Source organism: Saprolegnia diclina (genome assembly GCF_000281045.1).
Source record: "Saprolegnia diclina VS20 unplaced genomic scaffold supercont1.3, whole genome shotgun sequence".
Lineage (NCBI taxonomy): Eukaryota > Oomycota > Saprolegniomycetes > Saprolegniales > Saprolegniaceae > Saprolegnia > Saprolegnia diclina.
The window spans coordinates 347,808-363,704 of record NW_008246070.1 but is presented as its reverse complement, the minus strand read 5'-3'; the positions used below and the strand labels follow the sequence as shown (position 1 = coordinate 363,704).

General features: G+C 61.1%; 8 protein-coding genes across 8 annotated transcripts; 3 read left to right on the top strand and 5 right to left on the bottom strand.

Annotated features, from left to right (window-relative positions):
- SDRG_01242 (hypothetical protein) lies at positions 1 to 975 on the bottom strand. The gene has a single exon (XM_008606759.1). The coding sequence runs from the start codon at positions 923 to 925 to the stop codon at positions 11 to 13; it is 915 nt and encodes a 304-aa protein (XP_008604981.1). The 5' UTR covers positions 926 to 975; the 3' UTR covers positions 1 to 10.
- A 325-nt stretch (positions 976 to 1,300) lies between these two features.
- On the bottom strand, positions 1,301 to 2,560 carry SDRG_01241 (hypothetical protein). Its single transcript, XM_008606758.1, has 3 exons — positions 2,320 to 2,560; positions 2,190 to 2,271; positions 1,301 to 2,147 (listed from the first exon to the last, which is right to left on the bottom strand). Exons 1-3 carry the CDS (start codon positions 2,403 to 2,405, stop codon positions 1,374 to 1,376), a joined length of 942 nt encoding a protein of 313 aa, XP_008604980.1. The 5' UTR covers positions 2,406 to 2,560; the 3' UTR covers positions 1,301 to 1,373.
- Positions 2,561 to 2,838: 278 nt separating this feature from the next.
- On the top strand, positions 2,839 to 5,174 carry SDRG_01240 (hypothetical protein; the record flags this gene model as incomplete). Its single annotated transcript, XM_008606757.1, has 4 exons — positions 2,839 to 3,642; positions 3,688 to 4,287; positions 4,336 to 4,902; positions 4,950 to 5,174. The coding sequence occupies 4 exons, from the start codon at positions 2,839 to 2,841 to the stop codon at positions 5,172 to 5,174; spliced, it is 2,196 nt and encodes a 731-aa protein (XP_008604979.1).
- Positions 5,175 to 5,402: 228 nt separating this feature from the next.
- On the top strand, positions 5,403 to 6,843 carry SDRG_01239 (hypothetical protein; the record flags this gene model as incomplete). Its single annotated transcript, XM_008606756.1, has 2 exons — positions 5,403 to 6,281; positions 6,325 to 6,843. 2 exons carry the CDS (start codon positions 5,403 to 5,405, stop codon positions 6,841 to 6,843), a joined length of 1,398 nt encoding a protein of 465 aa, XP_008604978.1.
- A 28-nt stretch (positions 6,844 to 6,871) lies between these two features.
- SDRG_01238 (hypothetical protein) lies at positions 6,872 to 11,746 on the bottom strand. Its single transcript, XM_008606755.1, has 13 exons — positions 11,583 to 11,746; positions 11,300 to 11,527; positions 10,969 to 11,253; positions 10,726 to 10,923; positions 10,375 to 10,680; positions 10,005 to 10,331; positions 8,624 to 9,961; positions 8,230 to 8,574; positions 7,930 to 8,181; positions 7,795 to 7,880; positions 7,503 to 7,743; positions 7,404 to 7,457; positions 6,872 to 7,355 (listed from the first exon to the last, which is right to left on the bottom strand). Exons 1-13 carry the CDS (start codon positions 11,736 to 11,738, stop codon positions 7,074 to 7,076), a joined length of 4,098 nt encoding a protein of 1,365 aa, XP_008604977.1. The 5' UTR covers positions 11,739 to 11,746; the 3' UTR covers positions 6,872 to 7,073.
- Positions 11,747 to 11,854: 108 nt separating this feature from the next.
- Positions 11,855 to 12,805, bottom strand: SDRG_01237 (hypothetical protein). Its single transcript, XM_008606754.1, has 3 exons — positions 12,378 to 12,805; positions 12,210 to 12,317; positions 11,855 to 12,150 (listed from the first exon to the last, which is right to left on the bottom strand). Exons 1-3 carry the CDS (start codon positions 12,760 to 12,762, stop codon positions 12,026 to 12,028), a joined length of 618 nt encoding a protein of 205 aa, XP_008604976.1. The 5' UTR covers positions 12,763 to 12,805; the 3' UTR covers positions 11,855 to 12,025.
- SDRG_01236 (hypothetical protein) lies at positions 12,803 to 13,317 on the top strand. The gene has a single exon (XM_008606753.1). The coding sequence runs from the start codon at positions 12,845 to 12,847 to the stop codon at positions 13,280 to 13,282; it is 438 nt and encodes a 145-aa protein (XP_008604975.1). The 5' UTR covers positions 12,803 to 12,844; the 3' UTR covers positions 13,283 to 13,317.
- SDRG_01235 (hypothetical protein) lies at positions 13,235 to 15,292 on the bottom strand. Its single transcript, XM_008606752.1, has 3 exons — positions 14,333 to 15,292; positions 14,043 to 14,284; positions 13,235 to 13,992 (listed from the first exon to the last, which is right to left on the bottom strand). Exons 1-3 carry the CDS (start codon positions 15,219 to 15,221, stop codon positions 13,330 to 13,332), a joined length of 1,794 nt encoding a protein of 597 aa, XP_008604974.1. The 5' UTR covers positions 15,222 to 15,292; the 3' UTR covers positions 13,235 to 13,329.
- Between the last annotated feature and the right edge of the window lie 605 nt (positions 15,293 to 15,897).

Genomic DNA, 15,897 nt, shown 5'->3' with positions numbered 1-15,897 from the left:
GCTAAGGAGACTAGGCTTCGTCGTCGATGGTCGACGAGCTCGGTCGCATGCCGGGGACGTACTGCGGGTGGAAGCGCTCGATGCAGTTGGCGTAGACGAACGCGCCAGCGAGGCCGCCAAAGACGGGCGCAAACATCGGGACCCAAAAGTACCCGTTGCCGTAGACAAAGACGTCGCCGCCCCAGCCCGCCATGAGCGTGAAGAAGCGCGGGCCAAAGTCTCTTGCGGGGTTGAGCGCAAAACCCGTGTTGTAGCCGAACGACATGGCGATGCCCGTCAAGAGCAGGCCAATGATCGCGGGGCGGCTCCCGACGTCGGCAGGGTTGTTGCGCTTGTCGGTGATGGCAAAGATGCCGAGAAGGAGGAGAAACGAGCCAACGATCTCGTCGATGAAGCCTTCCGTGAGTGTCATGTGCGCTTTCGGGTACGTCGCAAAGATACCGGCCGTTGTCTGGTCCCAAATGTCGAGGTAGAGGAGCGCGGGGCGGTACGCGAGGTAGACGAACATGGCGCCGATGAACGCGCCCAGGGTTTGGCCACCAATGTAATAAGGCACGTACGCCCAGTCGAGGCGCTTGAAGACGGCCATCGTGATGGACACGGCGGGGTTGAGGTGGCCGCCCGAGACGCCGCCCGAAACGTAGATGCCGAGCATGAGCGCGATGCCAAAGCCGATCGAGATGGACATCCAGTCGCCAGCGAAGGCTGTTGCATCGAGCGGGTTGCTCGTGAGCTGGGCGTTGCGGATCTCCATCTGCTGCGAGATGACGGTCTGCGCGACGACGCCGTCGCCGATGAGGACGAGGATCATGGTCCCGAGGCCTTCCGCAAAGGCCTTCCGCAGCTTGTCCTGCATGAGGTTGCGCGTCTCGGGGATGCTGTCGATGACCGCGTCGTCTCGGCCGTCGTCTGTGGGCTTGAACATGCTGCTAGGTGGAAGAAGGTGGACAATCGCGCACTGACGCTGCCACGCGCAGCCAATCGCAGCTAAAAATAGATGTTCGCGCGCTGTGATTGGCGGATATTTTTAACCCAACGGCAAGAAGTCGCGGGCCCTCCAAGATGGACGCCAAAGATACGCGCCTGGCATGGCGGTGGCAGGACGATGGAAGAGTGCTACATGCATGCATCTACAGGCCATCCCTGCACAGATGCGTATCATCATGGCTGAGCGCGTATGGGCTACATTGGGCGAAGCGCATGGCCGTGCAGGCAGGCAGCGATATGGGCTGCCATAACGTGGCGTAGGAAGCGCCTGCTTATGCTAGCCCATGGTCGTCGCCCCGTTAGCACTAGCAGCTTACGTTCGAAGCCACGGGGCGTCGTTTATACATTACAGGGTCAAGTAGGAGGATAGTAAGAGGGTTCTATGGCTAGCTACGGGTCCCGGGCAGCGGTCGCGCCATCGAATCGGCGACGACGAGGTCGGCGAGCGCCCTTGCAAACACAATCTGGTCGACGTTCGTACACGCTTTCCGTAGCAAGAACGGGACGAAGGCGTCTTTGACTTCGCGCTCGAGCGGGTCCTGGAAGTGGCCGGTCGTCACGAGGTTCGTAAAGACACTCGTGTGCAGATCCGAGAGGTAGTGCTTTGCAAACGACCGCGCCGCGAGCTTCTCTTGGAGCTCGGCCTGCGCGACGAGCCGCGCCTTCTCCTCTTCGAGGCGCCGCTGCTTCTCGTCGTACTTGCGCTTCGCTTCGGCTTCGAGCCGCTGGACTTCGGCGAGCTCGGCGTTGCGCTGCTGCTCGAAAATATCTTGGCGCAGCCGAATCTCCTTGATCTCTTCTTCTTCGAGGACCTCCATGACCGAGACTTCAAGCGCTTTGCCCACGAGCACCTCGAGGATCGGCGCCACCTCCAAGTCAAAGTCAAAGAGATCGCCGGCCTCGATCTGTGTCGCCACGTCATTGCCGCTCTTTTGCGGAATGAACGTCGGCACGGGCAGTTGGTCCAAGAAGGCTTCGGTCTGCGTCTCGACGTCCATCTCGGGCACCTTGTCCGTGAGCTCCTCGAGGTAATTCTCGGTCTGAATATCCATGTGCTGCCGGCCATCCATGGGGGGCGGAGTCGCGGGGCGGTCGTTGCTCTGCGGTGTGAGCTCCGACGGCGACGGCTTCTTCTTGAACTTGGGCTTGGCGTCCGTCGACTTGCACACATGAGATTCGCGATCGACTAAGACACGAAGTACCTCGGGCGCGGGCTTGGCGCTCGCAAACGTGCTGCCGCGCACGATGCGCCGGTCGTACATGAGGTTCTGCGACTTGTCGACGCTACAGAGTCGAGGCTGTTAGCTTCGAGAAGATGACGTGCTGGCGTACGAGCTCGACGGATCGCGGTACTTTGACCGCTTCACGGCGACCGAGCGCGGCGCGGCCGAGTACTCGAAGCCGCCCGAGCCTTGCATCGGTCGTCTCTTCAAAATGGAGAAACTTCCGACGTTATCAACAACAACGGTCTGCTAAATTTACTTTCGACAGCCAAAGCCGTCCCGCGAACCTACTACAAGCGAGCAGCCATGCCACCGCCAGCTCAATGCACCGGTTCGAGGACGCTGGGAAGCTGCCGTCGTCTGGCCGGCCCCACCGGTATGTATGCTTTCGCCGCTAATGGCCCATGAGCACCATCCGTCAGTGAGACGAGATGCGCTGCATGAGTCGTGGCTGGCAGCGACGACGCCCTGCGATGCCATGGTATGGCCGCGCCTGTCTTGGCCATGCTCGGCCATGACCATGTTGGTGATGGGTTGGGACTTTTTGAATTTAATTTCTAAAAATATCAAAAACAAGAAAATAAAAAAGGACAAACGGGATTTCCGACTTCCATCAGTTGGCGGGCCGATGAGCACGCACGAGGCAGGGACGACCGAGCCGTCGATCGAGGACGAGCTACTGCTGCTCAGCGACGAGCGCCAGCGCGACTTTGGCACGCTCACGGAGCTTGTCAAGACGAGCTGCTCGGCGATGTTTAGCCAGCGCCTGCTTTTCATGACCTTCAAGGACGCCAACTACTCGGTGGCGGACGCCTTCCAGCGCGTCTCCAAGCGCGACGAGGCGAAGAAACGCGGGCGCAATGGCGACGACCGGGGTGCGCCCAAGCGTCAGAAGAACTCGCGTATGTCGCTGCCCGCGTACGTAGAGACGCACAACTGGTCGCCGTCGATTGCCGAGGAGACCGAGTACCCAAACGCGTACTATGGCGTCGCGAGCTCGGCGCCGCCTCGTTTGGACAGCGACCGGCTCAGTTACTTGATCAAGAACGAGGTCGGTGTTCCGTTGAGTCAGTCAAAGGCGTCGCAGCGTGACGACGACGACGACGACGAGACGTACATGCAGGATGTGCCAGAGCGCAGTGAGGTCGACTGCTTCAACCATCTCTCGAGCTACTGTTTGAAGCTGCGCGAGCCCAAGCCGGAGGCCGCCGCGGGAACCCCGACGATCGAGCACACCCGCAGCCTCCAGCAAATGTTTGAGACGCTCGTTGCAGTGACGACCGACGAAACGCTGGCCCTCACCGAGGCCGCTTGCGCCACCTACAACACTGCCGAAGCCACCAACACGAGCGACTTTGATCGGACCGACGAGCTCGTGCTGCTTCAAGACATAATCATGGCGCTGCCCCACGCCCACGACCTCGACCGCCCGGTAGCGCACCACTGTGCGCCGTCGTCTGACGTCTTGTGTATGTAGCACAAGGTCGTGCGGCCGACCGACGACACCATCGCGGACCTCGAGAATGCGGCACAGGTGACGCTCTCGGCCCATCCGTCTGCGTGCGAGGCAAACGTGGCCGTGCTCCACGCCGTCTGCCTCGCCTACGCCACGCGCATGCAGGCGTATGAAGCCGCCAAGGAGGACCTCATGCGCCTGCACGCCGCCGTCCACAAGGACTTTACACACCTCGGCGAGCGCGTCGCAGCCAAGATGACAAAGAGCTCTCATGGCGTGGCCAGCGCCGACGAGATGCTCGGGGAGAAGCAAGCCGCTGAAGAGAGCGCGGCGGCGGCTGTCCAGGCGCTCGTCGAAGTGGCTCGTTTGAAAGCCGAAGAGTCGGGCGCCACAGCGAGCGCTGCTGTGATCAGAGCGCAACGCTCCGTCTTTGCCGACGAGGCCAATACCGAGGCGGTTGCTGCGCTCGCGGCGCAGGCCAGTGCCGAGCTCGACACGGGCGCGGCCTCGAAGCTCTGGCGCGCAGCCCGCGATTTTCACGCGTTTTTCGAAGCGGCAAAGGCCCTTTTGGACCACGTGGAGAGTGCGCGGCTGAAGACGATGGACGCGGCCGTCACGGCGGTACCTGGCACATCCCTCGACGGCATCTCTGATGGCGAGTCCTTGTAGCTGGCGACCGAAGCTCAGAGTGCGTCGCGCATTGGTCTTGAAAAATTGACGAGCACGCTGCCCGTGCTCTGCAAGGAGCTCACGCATCTGGAGACGACGCTCGACCAGCGCGCCAAGCACGCGACCCAAGAGCTGCACTGCCAAAAGGTCAAGCTCGAGACGCACACCCGGCACCTCGGCACGATGGTCAAGTCGCGCCGACAGGAGGTCGTCGCCATGATTGCTGAGTTTCAAGACGTGATTGTGCTCTGCGGCAAGGGCCTCGAGACGGCCGCGACCCAACAACGCGCACTCTGGGCGATGCTGAAGGACTTGATGCCGAAGGCGGCGTTGGAGGCGCTCGTCCGCGCGTGCCGGCCGCAGCTCACGCCGCTCAAGAGCCCGCTGCGCCACGTCTTTGCCGACTTTGCGCACATTGCGGCATCACCTGCTGCCGCTCGCCACAATGCGCCACCGCCGTTCCAGGCGCCAGCCCTCCCAGCACCGCCGACACCCGTGGCCGCTCGCCAGGACGCGCCGACGTCACCGTGCGCACAGGAGCTCATCGTGCCCCCGCCCAAATTCAAGGTACGCGCGTTTGATACGAGGCGAAACATGGTACTGAGGGGGCCTAGGTGGGCGACCACGTCTTTGCCAAGTTTGCCAGCGGCAGCGGGGCCGTGTACGCACCGGCGCAGGTCATTGGTGTGCTCCCAAGCCGCGTCTACCTCCTCGTGTTTGCCGATGGCGACCAGTACAGTCTCGACGAGCTCTTTTTGTTTTCGCCAGCCGAGCACGAGCAGATCCAACTCGCCGCCAGCGCCGAAGCGCCGGCCCGCGGCGGCTGCGCACTTATGTAATTGTCAATGCAGCATGCATGCATGGCCGTAGGGCGTCGACGTGCCTCCATCACTGGGCGCACCGAGGTGGGACGCGGCGCCAAGGTTTCGTCTCTTGTAGGGGAAGAAACAGGGCGTGGATCGCGAGGGCTTCTTGGCGTCGGGTCGCAGGTGCTTCCGATCTCGTTAAGTTCTAGAAGGCAGGCAACGGCCGGATCTCGAAGCCACACTTGGCAACTAGCAGTACGCATGGCACGCCGTACCCCATCCAGCGACGCCGCTTCCAACGTCGTCGACCTGACGTCACCCGACTCGCTTCCGCAGGTGACGACCGCCATCGCCTCCTTCCTCCAAGGCCACGAAGCTGCGCTCGCGACCGAAGCGCTGGGCTTTGAGCTTGCGCCGTCCGTCAAGGACCTTCTCACGCAGCTGCTGCCGCGCTTTGCAGCCAACCTAGCGGCCAACCCCGCGTTGGACGTCAGCGCCGTCGTTGCGACCATTAGCGAGGGTCTTGCGCTCACGCCAGAGTTTGCTGCTGTCAAGCGCAATGACGAGGACGACGAGTACGAGTGCGTGGCTGTGGGCGACGCCATGTTTGAGCGCAAGCGCCCGCGTGGCAGCTTTGCGACCTTGGCGCACGACTGGGAGAAGGGATACAATGCGTGCAAGCACGCGGTCCACGACCTGCGCGACAACGACGCTGCGCGATCGGCCTTTGTCGCCGACGCGGCCATCGTCCGCCAACGTCTCGCAAGCGCCGTTGCGATACCCGACCGTGTGCTGTGCGCGCTTCGCGCAGAGGCTGCCGCGGCGCTACGCGTGGTTGTCGCAAGCAAGGTCAAGGAGGTCGAGCTCGCAGCGGCTCTCGAATCGCTCTGGCAAGCCAAGCGCGCTGAGCTTCATGCATCCCCCAAGGTCGAGGTCGACCTGGCCGTGTACCATAATGAGGAAAACGTGGCGGCCGTCGACGCGATGGCTGCGATAGCCACAGGCAGCGCTGCGACGGCAGCCGCCACGACGATCCTCGATGGCATCGAGGTCCAAGTCGCCTGCTACGAGGTGGTCGCCGCCGTGCTGCACGAAATCTGCTGCTTGCGCCACGCGTCGTTGACAGCAACGGCGGCAACGGTACACGTGCAGTTCGCATGTTTGCTCTTGCGAGTGTGCGTAGATGGAGGCGACGTACGCCGACGCGGTTGCCGCCACACGGGCGCAGCTCCAAGTGGATCTGCCGCGCCTCTGCGCCAGCCTTCTGCGCTTTGACGCGCACGTGGACGCCAAGATGCACGCGATCGACGGCTACAAAGCCGACAAGCTGCGCAAACTGGACGAAATTTGCTTTGAATTCCCGCCGTTTAGCGACCCAGAGGCGTGCGCGAGACTGCGGAGCAAGATCAAGGCCAAGACGGCCATCGCCGAAGACCTCGCTGCGCACCTGGAAGCGGCCGCAACGACGCAGCAGTACCTCTGGGCCAATGTGAAGGACGTTCTTGGCGCCACCGAGTGCCGTCGCCTCCTCAACACCTGTCGCTCGCACTGGGAGGCCATGACGCCCGTGCTGCGCGATGTGTTTGAAAGCATCGAGTCGAAGGTCATCGTCGAGGTCCGCAGCGACGCGGTCAAGGCCGAAGCAAGCAAAATGGAGACGGTCGCGCCACTGGCCAAGCCATTTTGGAGTTGCTTTTGGTAGTCTCTCCCTTACATGTAGTCGCGTAAGCTCTCACGCAATGTCTTGTCTTCCTCCATTTATACTCGACTCTTCCTGGGCGGCAGGGAGGTCCCGAAGATGTCGCTTGCCGTAGCGAGAGGTCCATCTGTGCACAGGACCAAGAAGGTGCGACCGTGGACCGCCATGTGTTGCGTAGGGGGGTCGGTCGTACACGGGAGCTATAATGTATAAAGATAGGAGACGGGTTAGGGCTAAACGACGCCCTCGTCGATCGGGACCGAGTCTTGGTGGTCGAGCGTGAACGCTGCTGGTTTCTCGTCGTCGTCCGACGTGACCGAGTGGCTGTGGTTGGTTGGGCTCTCTTGGAGGTTTTGGATCGTATCGCCAACGCTCTCCGTGTCGCTAAACCCGTCGACTTCAATGAACGGCGGGAGACGCACATCGAGGAGCGTCTTGTGGTCGACAGCAATCTTGCGCAAGGCGCCCCGGAAGAGCTCGAGGAGCGCTTGTTGCTTTTGCGGGTTGCCCCCTCTCTACGCCGTCCATGAGTCGGGTCTTATTCGTTACGATGAGAGGCGAACCGCTTTGATTGAGAGGAGCGCGGCTTCGCTGCTCTCCATGGCGTACAGCAGCGCCTACGCTCATGAGAATAGGGCGAGCCAACGGAAGACGCAACTAACCTTGGTGAACTGCGGAAGGTCAATCATGTCTGGCAGCTGGTCCGAGTCGCTTTGGACGAACGCCCGCAAGTAGACGTGCGCCACGAGCACCTCGTTGGCGACCTCGGCGTAAAGGTACCGGAACGAGTCGGCCGCGACAAAGTTGTCGGGATCCCACACCGGCCACGTTGTCGCCGACTTGGCATTGAGCGCCATCTTGGCTTGCTCGCTCCGCAGCGCATCCCGGAGCTGGTCTTGCATCCTAGTGAGCCAGAGAACGCTCGAGATACGACTTCAACAAGCAATTGCGTACGCAAGTGTCCAGACCAACGTGGGCTGATAAATAGGCTCAGGGCATTGTAGACTGCAGAGAAAGTCGAGCGTCGACTTGCTCAAGAGCTAGAACCGCAACATCAGATCTTAGTCGACACCTGTCACGTAGTGGCACCTGCACGAGGCCAGGCGTGTAGAGCTGTGTCAAGGCTGCGAGAGCGGGCGTCGTGGTTTGTCCTGGTTCGGGCAGGCACGCCTGGAGCACCGACGCGGCGAGCTCCACCGTGTCGTGCGTGCGCGGCTCTGCCTGGTCCACAGTGATGCACACGTCGCTGATGGATATGAGGCCGCCCGCGTCGATGAAGACCTGCTGCAATGCCGGCCGCACGCACAGCTTTTGCAGAAAGCGAAGGCACACGTTGGCAATCTAGAGCAAATGTCATGCGTGAGCCGATGCGTCGCAAGTTTGCGCTACCTTTTCGCTGTTGGGCGCCAGAATGTGGCTCGTTGACGCGTGCGCAATGACGCTCGTGATCCAGCGCGGGTGGCTCTGCAACGCAGCGACGCCATCGGGCGACTGTGCCATGGCAGCAAGCATGTCCAGCAGCGCACACAATAGCGCCATGGCCGAGCCCTCGTCGCTGGGCTGCTCCTTTAGAAACTGGAGGAAGCGCGGGTGCAACGTCTTCTCGAGCGCGTCTCGAAGTAGCTGCATCATCTGCGGCGAGCACAAGGTGCCAAAGCACGCTCGGGCATTCACGTTGCCGAGCTCGGGGGCAACAAGGAGTCGGCAAATGCGCAGACCCACAGCCGTCCGCTCCTACACAAACGTTGCCGTGTCATACTCCGAGTCGATATTTGATGGTTACCTGGTCGACTTCGCCCAAGAGCGTCCGACGCAGAGGATGCAAAAGCGCATCAAACAGCGCATCGTCGAGCGAAATATCGTGCGGGGACGCTGGCAAAAGAAGTGCGAGGGCCTTTAGCGCGAGCACTTGGAGCGCCATCGGGTCCGGCCCGTCGTCGCCAGCAAGGTTGATGCCGTACAACGACCGCGTCCGCGACAGCACGACGTGCCGTGTGAGCGCCTGCAGCGTCTCTTCGTGCATCTCTCGGCTCCACTCGGCACGAAAGCTGCCGTGGCACTCGACAAACGACCGTAAAAAGAGGTGCCCCACGGGCACGTCAAAGTCAGCGGACACGGTCTGCTTGTCCTCGTCCACGTCGTCCGTCAGCGGCAACGACACATGGAGCGTATTCGCAAGGGACCCAAAGAGCTTGTGGCGGAGCGCTGCGCCCCAAATGACGTCGGCAGATTGGATCGTGTCGTGATTAAAGACGGCGGCCAGCACCATCGGCGTTGGCAGTAGCAAGTGCAAACCGCAGCCACGAAAGCCCACGCTCGACTCCAATAGCGACTGAACCTCGCTTGGCGCGTAGTGGGCCGCGAGGAAGCTCGCCGCCGCGATACACATGCCCTTGTTGTGGACGTTGGCACTTGCCAAGAACACCAGCGGGAGCAGCGACCGCATGAAGACGACCGAGTCGTCCGTCTCGAGGTGTGAGCAAATGTGCGAAAGCAGAGACATGAGCGTGTGCAGTGTCTTGTGGCTCAGGTAGCCACACGTGAGAAGCCGACCGAGCGACATGCGCGCGTGAAGAACGTGCGGCACGAACGCTTTGGCGCGCTGGAGGATCACGAGAATGATGTTGACGCCGGCGCGCACCATCGCATCGACGTCTGCCGCCATGTCATTGTCCTTGGTGCTAGCTTCTTCATGGGTCTCGCCGGCGTCAAACGTGAGACGCAAGTGAAAGCTCTCGTCATCGCCGCCTTCACTCAGTGTCGACGCCATGCTGAGGCGCGACGGGCGACAAGCGATTCGCGTCGGCGCCTGCTGCAGCACGGTCAGCACGACCGACAGGATCGACGCGTAAAAGGGCGAGAGGCTCTCGGTCGGGCGCGTCCGGGACGTACTGATGGCGACGTGGAAGAGCAAGAAGGCTTCGCACGCAAAGGTCGGGTCGACGTCGTCCACTGCAAGCTGCTGGAGGAGCCCCGCAACGGGCAGCTGGCCGTTGAACGTCATGGCGTACCGACGCATCATGAGGCGAAGACACTTGACACAGCAGTGCCGCCAGTGCGCGTTCTCTTCAACACTCAGCCGATCCGAGAGGTGCCACGCGAGGACCATCAAGTCGTCCACCTACAAAGTCGTCCATTGTCACTTCCCATAGACGAGCATGCACCTCGTAGGGATCCGCGAGGTCTGCAAGCTTGGGAATCAGATGCTCGATAAAGTATCCGTGCACAATGAGCTCGGACGCAAACGAGGCATACGTGATCTGGAACTGGTCATGGTCCCAGAGCACAGTGTGGGGACCGCTGCTCGTGCGCACGGTAGGCGCCGCGGCCCCTTTGGCTTCGAACGATGCGATTTCGTTGCGAAGGGCGCTCTGGAGTTCGCGAAGCATGGGTGCACGCCACACTAACGTCGGCCGCTCGTGCTCTTGTCGCGTTGCGAGAAGCACTTCGGTCCACTTTTCACCCTGCGCGCGCGCGTCCTGGAGCCATCGCTACAATCTTATACAGACGAGCTTGCTTTTCAACCGCGCGCACCTGAAACTCGAGCGGCGGACGCGGCCCAATCGACCCGGACGCCGAAAACTCGGGTCGGAACGGAAAACTCATGTACGGAAAGTCCACGGGGATCGACTTGCGCTGCGTGACCTTGGTCGCCTTCTTGAGCGTCGCGATCGAGTACTTGGAGACGAGGTCCGGTCGGTCCTCGATCGGCACAAAGAGCTCGACGGGCAGAATGCGGTACATGGCCGCCTTCGACCGCGCGTTTCCCGCGCAAAACATCTCGACGAGCGCGATCGACTTGTCTCGAATCGACACCTGGAGCTCGTCGGCCGATGGCACCTACGCCAAGGTAGAGGCCGAGAATACGACCGCTGGTGGACGTACGTCGTCGAGGGCCGTCGCGAGCATGTACAGGAGCGCGCCCGACTCGCGCGCCGAGTCCTGCATGAGCGTGACCTGGTCGAGGTCGGCGAGCAAGAACAGTTCAAAGAGCAAGTCGACGCTCAAGTGCCGGATCATCGGGTCTTCGTGGTGCGACAGCCGAAGCAGCGTCTCCCGCGCCTGCAAGAGCGACTCGGCGGCCTACGCACCATGAGGATGCGATGGGAGCAGATATATCTGTAGTACCCGCTCGAGCGTCACGGGATCCGTGGTTTGCTTGTTGGAGATGAGCGTCATATGGAAGAGCTGGAGCGCTTGCTGGAGGATGCTGCTCGAGCACGCTTCGTCCGACGCGACGCTGTGTTGCGCGATGAGGCTGCACAGAACCGGGTATCCGCGGTCGTCGGCAAACGTGCGTTTGTTCATCATCTCCATCTTGTCACCAATTTCCGTCGACTTGAGCCCCGTTGGCCGCAGCATCATGATGGTGACGACCTGGAGCACCGAGAGCGCGAGCACCGGCGTCCACATCTAGTCGCATGTTCAACCATGTGTGGTAGACAAAGCGCGGAGATACCATGCACGTGAGCAGCGGCTTGGTCGAGTACTTGGGCACGAGCTTGTGTAGGTCGCGCCACTGGAGGATGCGCTTGAGCGTGTCCAGGAGGACCAAGACGACGTCCGACTCGTCACCGCCACTGGCGCTTGTGTCGACATGCGCCTTGAGCAAGCGGTACACTGCGTCATAGAGCTTGCGGTCCTTGACGTCGTAGCCTTCGTCCATGTCCATGCTCTTCCGGTCGGCCTACATGTCATGTCATCGTGGCATCCTCCGTCCTCGTGGTGTGCATGGCGCGGACCTCGAGCGGGAAGACGTCGCAGAATGCATGCAGCGCTTGGAGCACGTCGTCCTTGGAGCGCTTCTTCCCGGCGTCGCCCATGGCGATGACGTCCTTGATCGCATTGCGCTGGTCCGCGGACCCGGCCGCGCCGAGGAAGGACCGGAACACTTGCATCAAGCAGTTTTGGAACAAGTGGGTTTTGGCAACAACCCAACAACCCCACGACATTTTTTACATATTCGTTCATGGGCATACAAATACAAAGATGCAATAAAGCAATTGTAATAAAACACTGCGATCCATCGAAATATTATATTGCCGAACAAAGAGGCAAATGTACCCAGGCCTCATGGACATGACGATGGCATGGAAGTGGAGGAAGATGACGATGGCATGGAAGTCGAGGAAGATGACGATGGCATGGCAAAACGACAACGATAACAAGGCGAAGGCTGTACATGTTAAAGCACGCGTCGGACCTCGAACGTCCGGCGCAGGTAGCTCATCTGCCAGAAGGCCAAGCACATGAGGATGATGGCCTCGATACACGACCACCACAGGACGCGGTTGTTGGTGCTGTCGACGACTAAAGGCGATGATGCATCATCAGGATATTCCTGCACGTAGGAAGATATGCACGTGTACCTTGCTGGTGAAGGAGGTTCTTGGCCTTGAGGTACGACTGCGTATCTTTGACCGTGTCGAGGTGCGTGTTGAGCTCGTACACCATGTCTTCGACGGCGCGGGCTTGCTCTACAAGAGCCCATCGTCATCATCATCATCTCGAGGCAGCGCGTTGCATCGCAGTCGCACCGATCTTGGTCGCGTCGGCGTTCGAGACGACGTCGTGGGCCGGATCGTCGGCGTGGAACGAGAAGCCGACGACGAGGGGCACTGAGCTCTTGTGGCCAAAGCAGGCCTGGAAGAGACCGTCTTCGGGCACGGGCGTGACGAAGCGGCCCTTGGGCCCAACCTCGTGGAAGAGGCGGATGCCCGACGGGCTCAGCAGCGTCGTCTCGAGCTCCTCGCCAATGCCAGCGATGACGTCGTAGTTGAGCGAGATGCCCTCCTTGAACTTCTGCGCCTCGAGGAGGAAGCACTCGGGGTCGCCGGACGGGATGCTCGTGCGCATGGCGGTCGCGGCAACGGTGATCGCGAGCAGGACGCCCACGGAGCGGGTCATCAGCGTCGTCATCATCTGGTCTGTGGCCGGAAACGCTGGCTCGACACTTGAAGTTTGTAGGGCCGGAATCCCTCCATATTAATTTACAAATTCCACGATGCAGGAAGCGCGCCGGCAACTCGACCTGCTCTTCGTCGTGCATGCGAGCATCTCGATCGTCATTGGCAGCGCATGCTTGCTGCTGCCGCACTCGCTCGCGATGGCTGCGCTCCAGACGCCGCAGTATGGCCACCTTGTGCACGAGATGGTGCGGCTCTACGGAGCATTGACGCTGGCCCAGGGCTGGCTCGTCTGGAAGACGCGCCTCGTCGGCGACGCGCTCATCCGCAAGACGTTCTGCCAAGCCTACTGCATGTGCTTCTCGCTCCAGTCGCTCGCCATGTTCCGCGCCCAAGTCGCGTCGCCCGAGAGCCACTCGCTCCTCAACTGGATCAACATTTTCGTCCTCGCCGGCCTCGGCGCTGCGTACGGGTACTTCCTCGCGTTCAAGACGGCGAAAGCATTCGAGCTCCCGAGCATGAAGGGTGCATATTAGGTGCGTAACACAATCGACGACGATAGTTGCATGCATGTGATGGACTCCTACGCCGTACTCTCGCTATGTGTACGCTCGCCGTCCGAGCCCGTCAAGTCCACGGGCTCCTCGCTTCGTGTCGCAGGAGCTGTCACGAGGACCGGCGTGATCTTGCGCTTCTTTCGCACTTGCACGTTGTGCGTCGCAGCAGGCACTGGCGCGCCGGGGTCGGCGGTCGATACCAAGTCCATGAGGGGCCCGAGCGCCGGCTGCTGGAACCCCGAGTCGGGCGCAACCACCTTGGTAAACTGCAGAATAGAGTTGACAGGCTTCTTGGGCCCGAGAAGCGGGCTCTTGGCGCCGCCCGTCTTGTCTGTCTCGGCGGGCTTGGCGGCGCGCTTCTTCCCGACACCACTCGGGCTCTTCTCCGCCTCTTGAGGCTTGCGCTTCTTGCCCGTCGCAGGGCTCTTGTCGGCTTCGGTGGCCGCTTTGGGGCCGCGCTTCTTGGCCGGCGTCGGCTGCTGCGTATGCATGAGCGCCTGCCGATCGTGGAGCAGCTGGGCTAACTCGGTTGCTGGCAGCTTTTGCCCGAGCTCCGCGTCGTCAAATGTAATGAACGAAATGTACCCGTCGAGCGACGAGAGGCAGAGCATTTGACCGTTCTGCGACCAGCTCATGTCGGTGAGGTCGGCGTAGTGCAGCCGGTCAATGACCGCGATCGGGTGCAGGAGCTAATGCAATCTCGTGAGCAACCGCGCTTCAAGGTGCAGGAAGCACGTACTTGGGAGTCATAAATAGCGACGGCGTCGAGCGTCGCGACGGCAAACACAAAGCGGTACGGGAGACGGAAGAGGTTCTCAGTGACACTCGTCGTCAGCGCATACAGGATCGGACTGCAACGGACGCTAAGCGCGCCCTTGGCGTGGCCCGGCAGATGGAACGCAGGCTGCAGCAGGTTGCCGCGGGCGTACGCGTACACCGTGTGGGTCGCATCGACCGTCGTCGACGTCGGCTTGAAGAGACCTGCGATGCGTGAATGAGCCTCCATTTAGAAGGCAGAAGATAGTTTACCTGTGGGCACCAAGCAGTAGCTCCCATCCGGGGTCCACGTGAGCCGGCGCGAGAAGGCCGGGAAGGTGTCGTCGTGAAACATGGCATGTTTCGGCGTCTTCTCGCCTTCGATCGCTTCGGCCTCGAGCTCGCGCGCGCGGAGCGTATGGAGCATCTGGACCTTCTTCTTCTTCTTGGCCTCGACGCCGTACCCGCTCAATGCGTAGACGCGACACGACCGGTCGTTGCCTTCTGTGATGAGGAACTCGCTGAGTGGGTCCCATGCGACGCCTTGCACGTACTGCGTGTGGTCCTTGCGCTTCTCGACGAGGTTGCCGCTTGCAACGTGCCAGATTGCGCACGTATTGTCAATGGAAACCGACGACAAGTACTGCGAGTCGGGCGACCACGAGAGGTCGGTGATGTCGCCCTTGTGGCCGCACGCGAGGAGGACACGCGTCACGTCGCTATTGCTCGAGATGGTCTGCCAACTCCACGACGCAGCGTCCACATGTTTCGGCCGCATCCAGAGCACAATCGTAGAGTCGTCGCTGGCCGACGCGAGGAACTCGCCGTTGGGCGAGAAGCGAACGCAGTTGACGCTGCGGTCGTGGCCCGAGAGGCCGTGGACGTACGTAAGGTGCTGCGCGTTGAAGACCCAGAGCTTGATTTCTTTGTCCGCGCCGCCCGTTGCAAAGACCTGCGACTGGAACACCGCTGGGAAGACGACGCTCGACACGTTCTCGGCCACGATCGTCGGCGCGTCACCGAGAGCTGTGGTCGGGAGCGCATCGGGCGACGTCGCCGGCGTCAGCGTGGCCGCCTTGCGCAAGAAGTCGATCGTGAGCACGGCCTCGTTGAGCCCCGTCGGGCCGCAGTGCCATCGGATCTCGGGGGTGTCCACCTTCATCTCGGCGTGACCTCGTCCGTCCCCAGCGGGCTGTTGGCTCGATCGGCAATGATTGGCCGCTGAAAATGGAGGGAAACTCTATCCGACGAGCAGCGACAAGAAGCGCACCGGAATCGGCATTTACGCACCGACACACAAGCGATCTTCCGCGTCAACGCACCTCGCTCTGAGCTCCGAGGAGACGACGACATTGGCAACGAGCTATATCGTATATGCAAATAGACCGCGTCGTAAGCATGGGCTTTATTTTGAAGGAAGAGTACGAGCTCGGTGTACAGTGAGGTCAAGCAGCTTGTTCTCAGCCGCGTTGCTATATTGTACTCATATTTCTTAGTCTCTTAGTCTTTGTCTCTTAGTGGCGGATCGGACGCATAGCTCTTAACGCATATTGCTTGGTGTGGGTACGACAGCATTGCTGTCGCCCTGGCTGTCGCCTAAAGTACCCGTCCTGAAGAGGCTTCTCGGTCGGGTGCGCCTTTGGCACCGACGCTTCGGCCGACCGGATACTCTTGTAGTATCCGGACGTGTCGACAAGGCGTGAAACGGTTTGGCTATGCGCACGCAACTCGAGTCCCGGACGATGCACATGGCAAGCAGTTGGGCCTCGCTTCCTTTGCGTCTCGCTCGGTCAATGTGGTATTTGCTCATGATTTCATTCATGTGCTGCGGAAGAAAT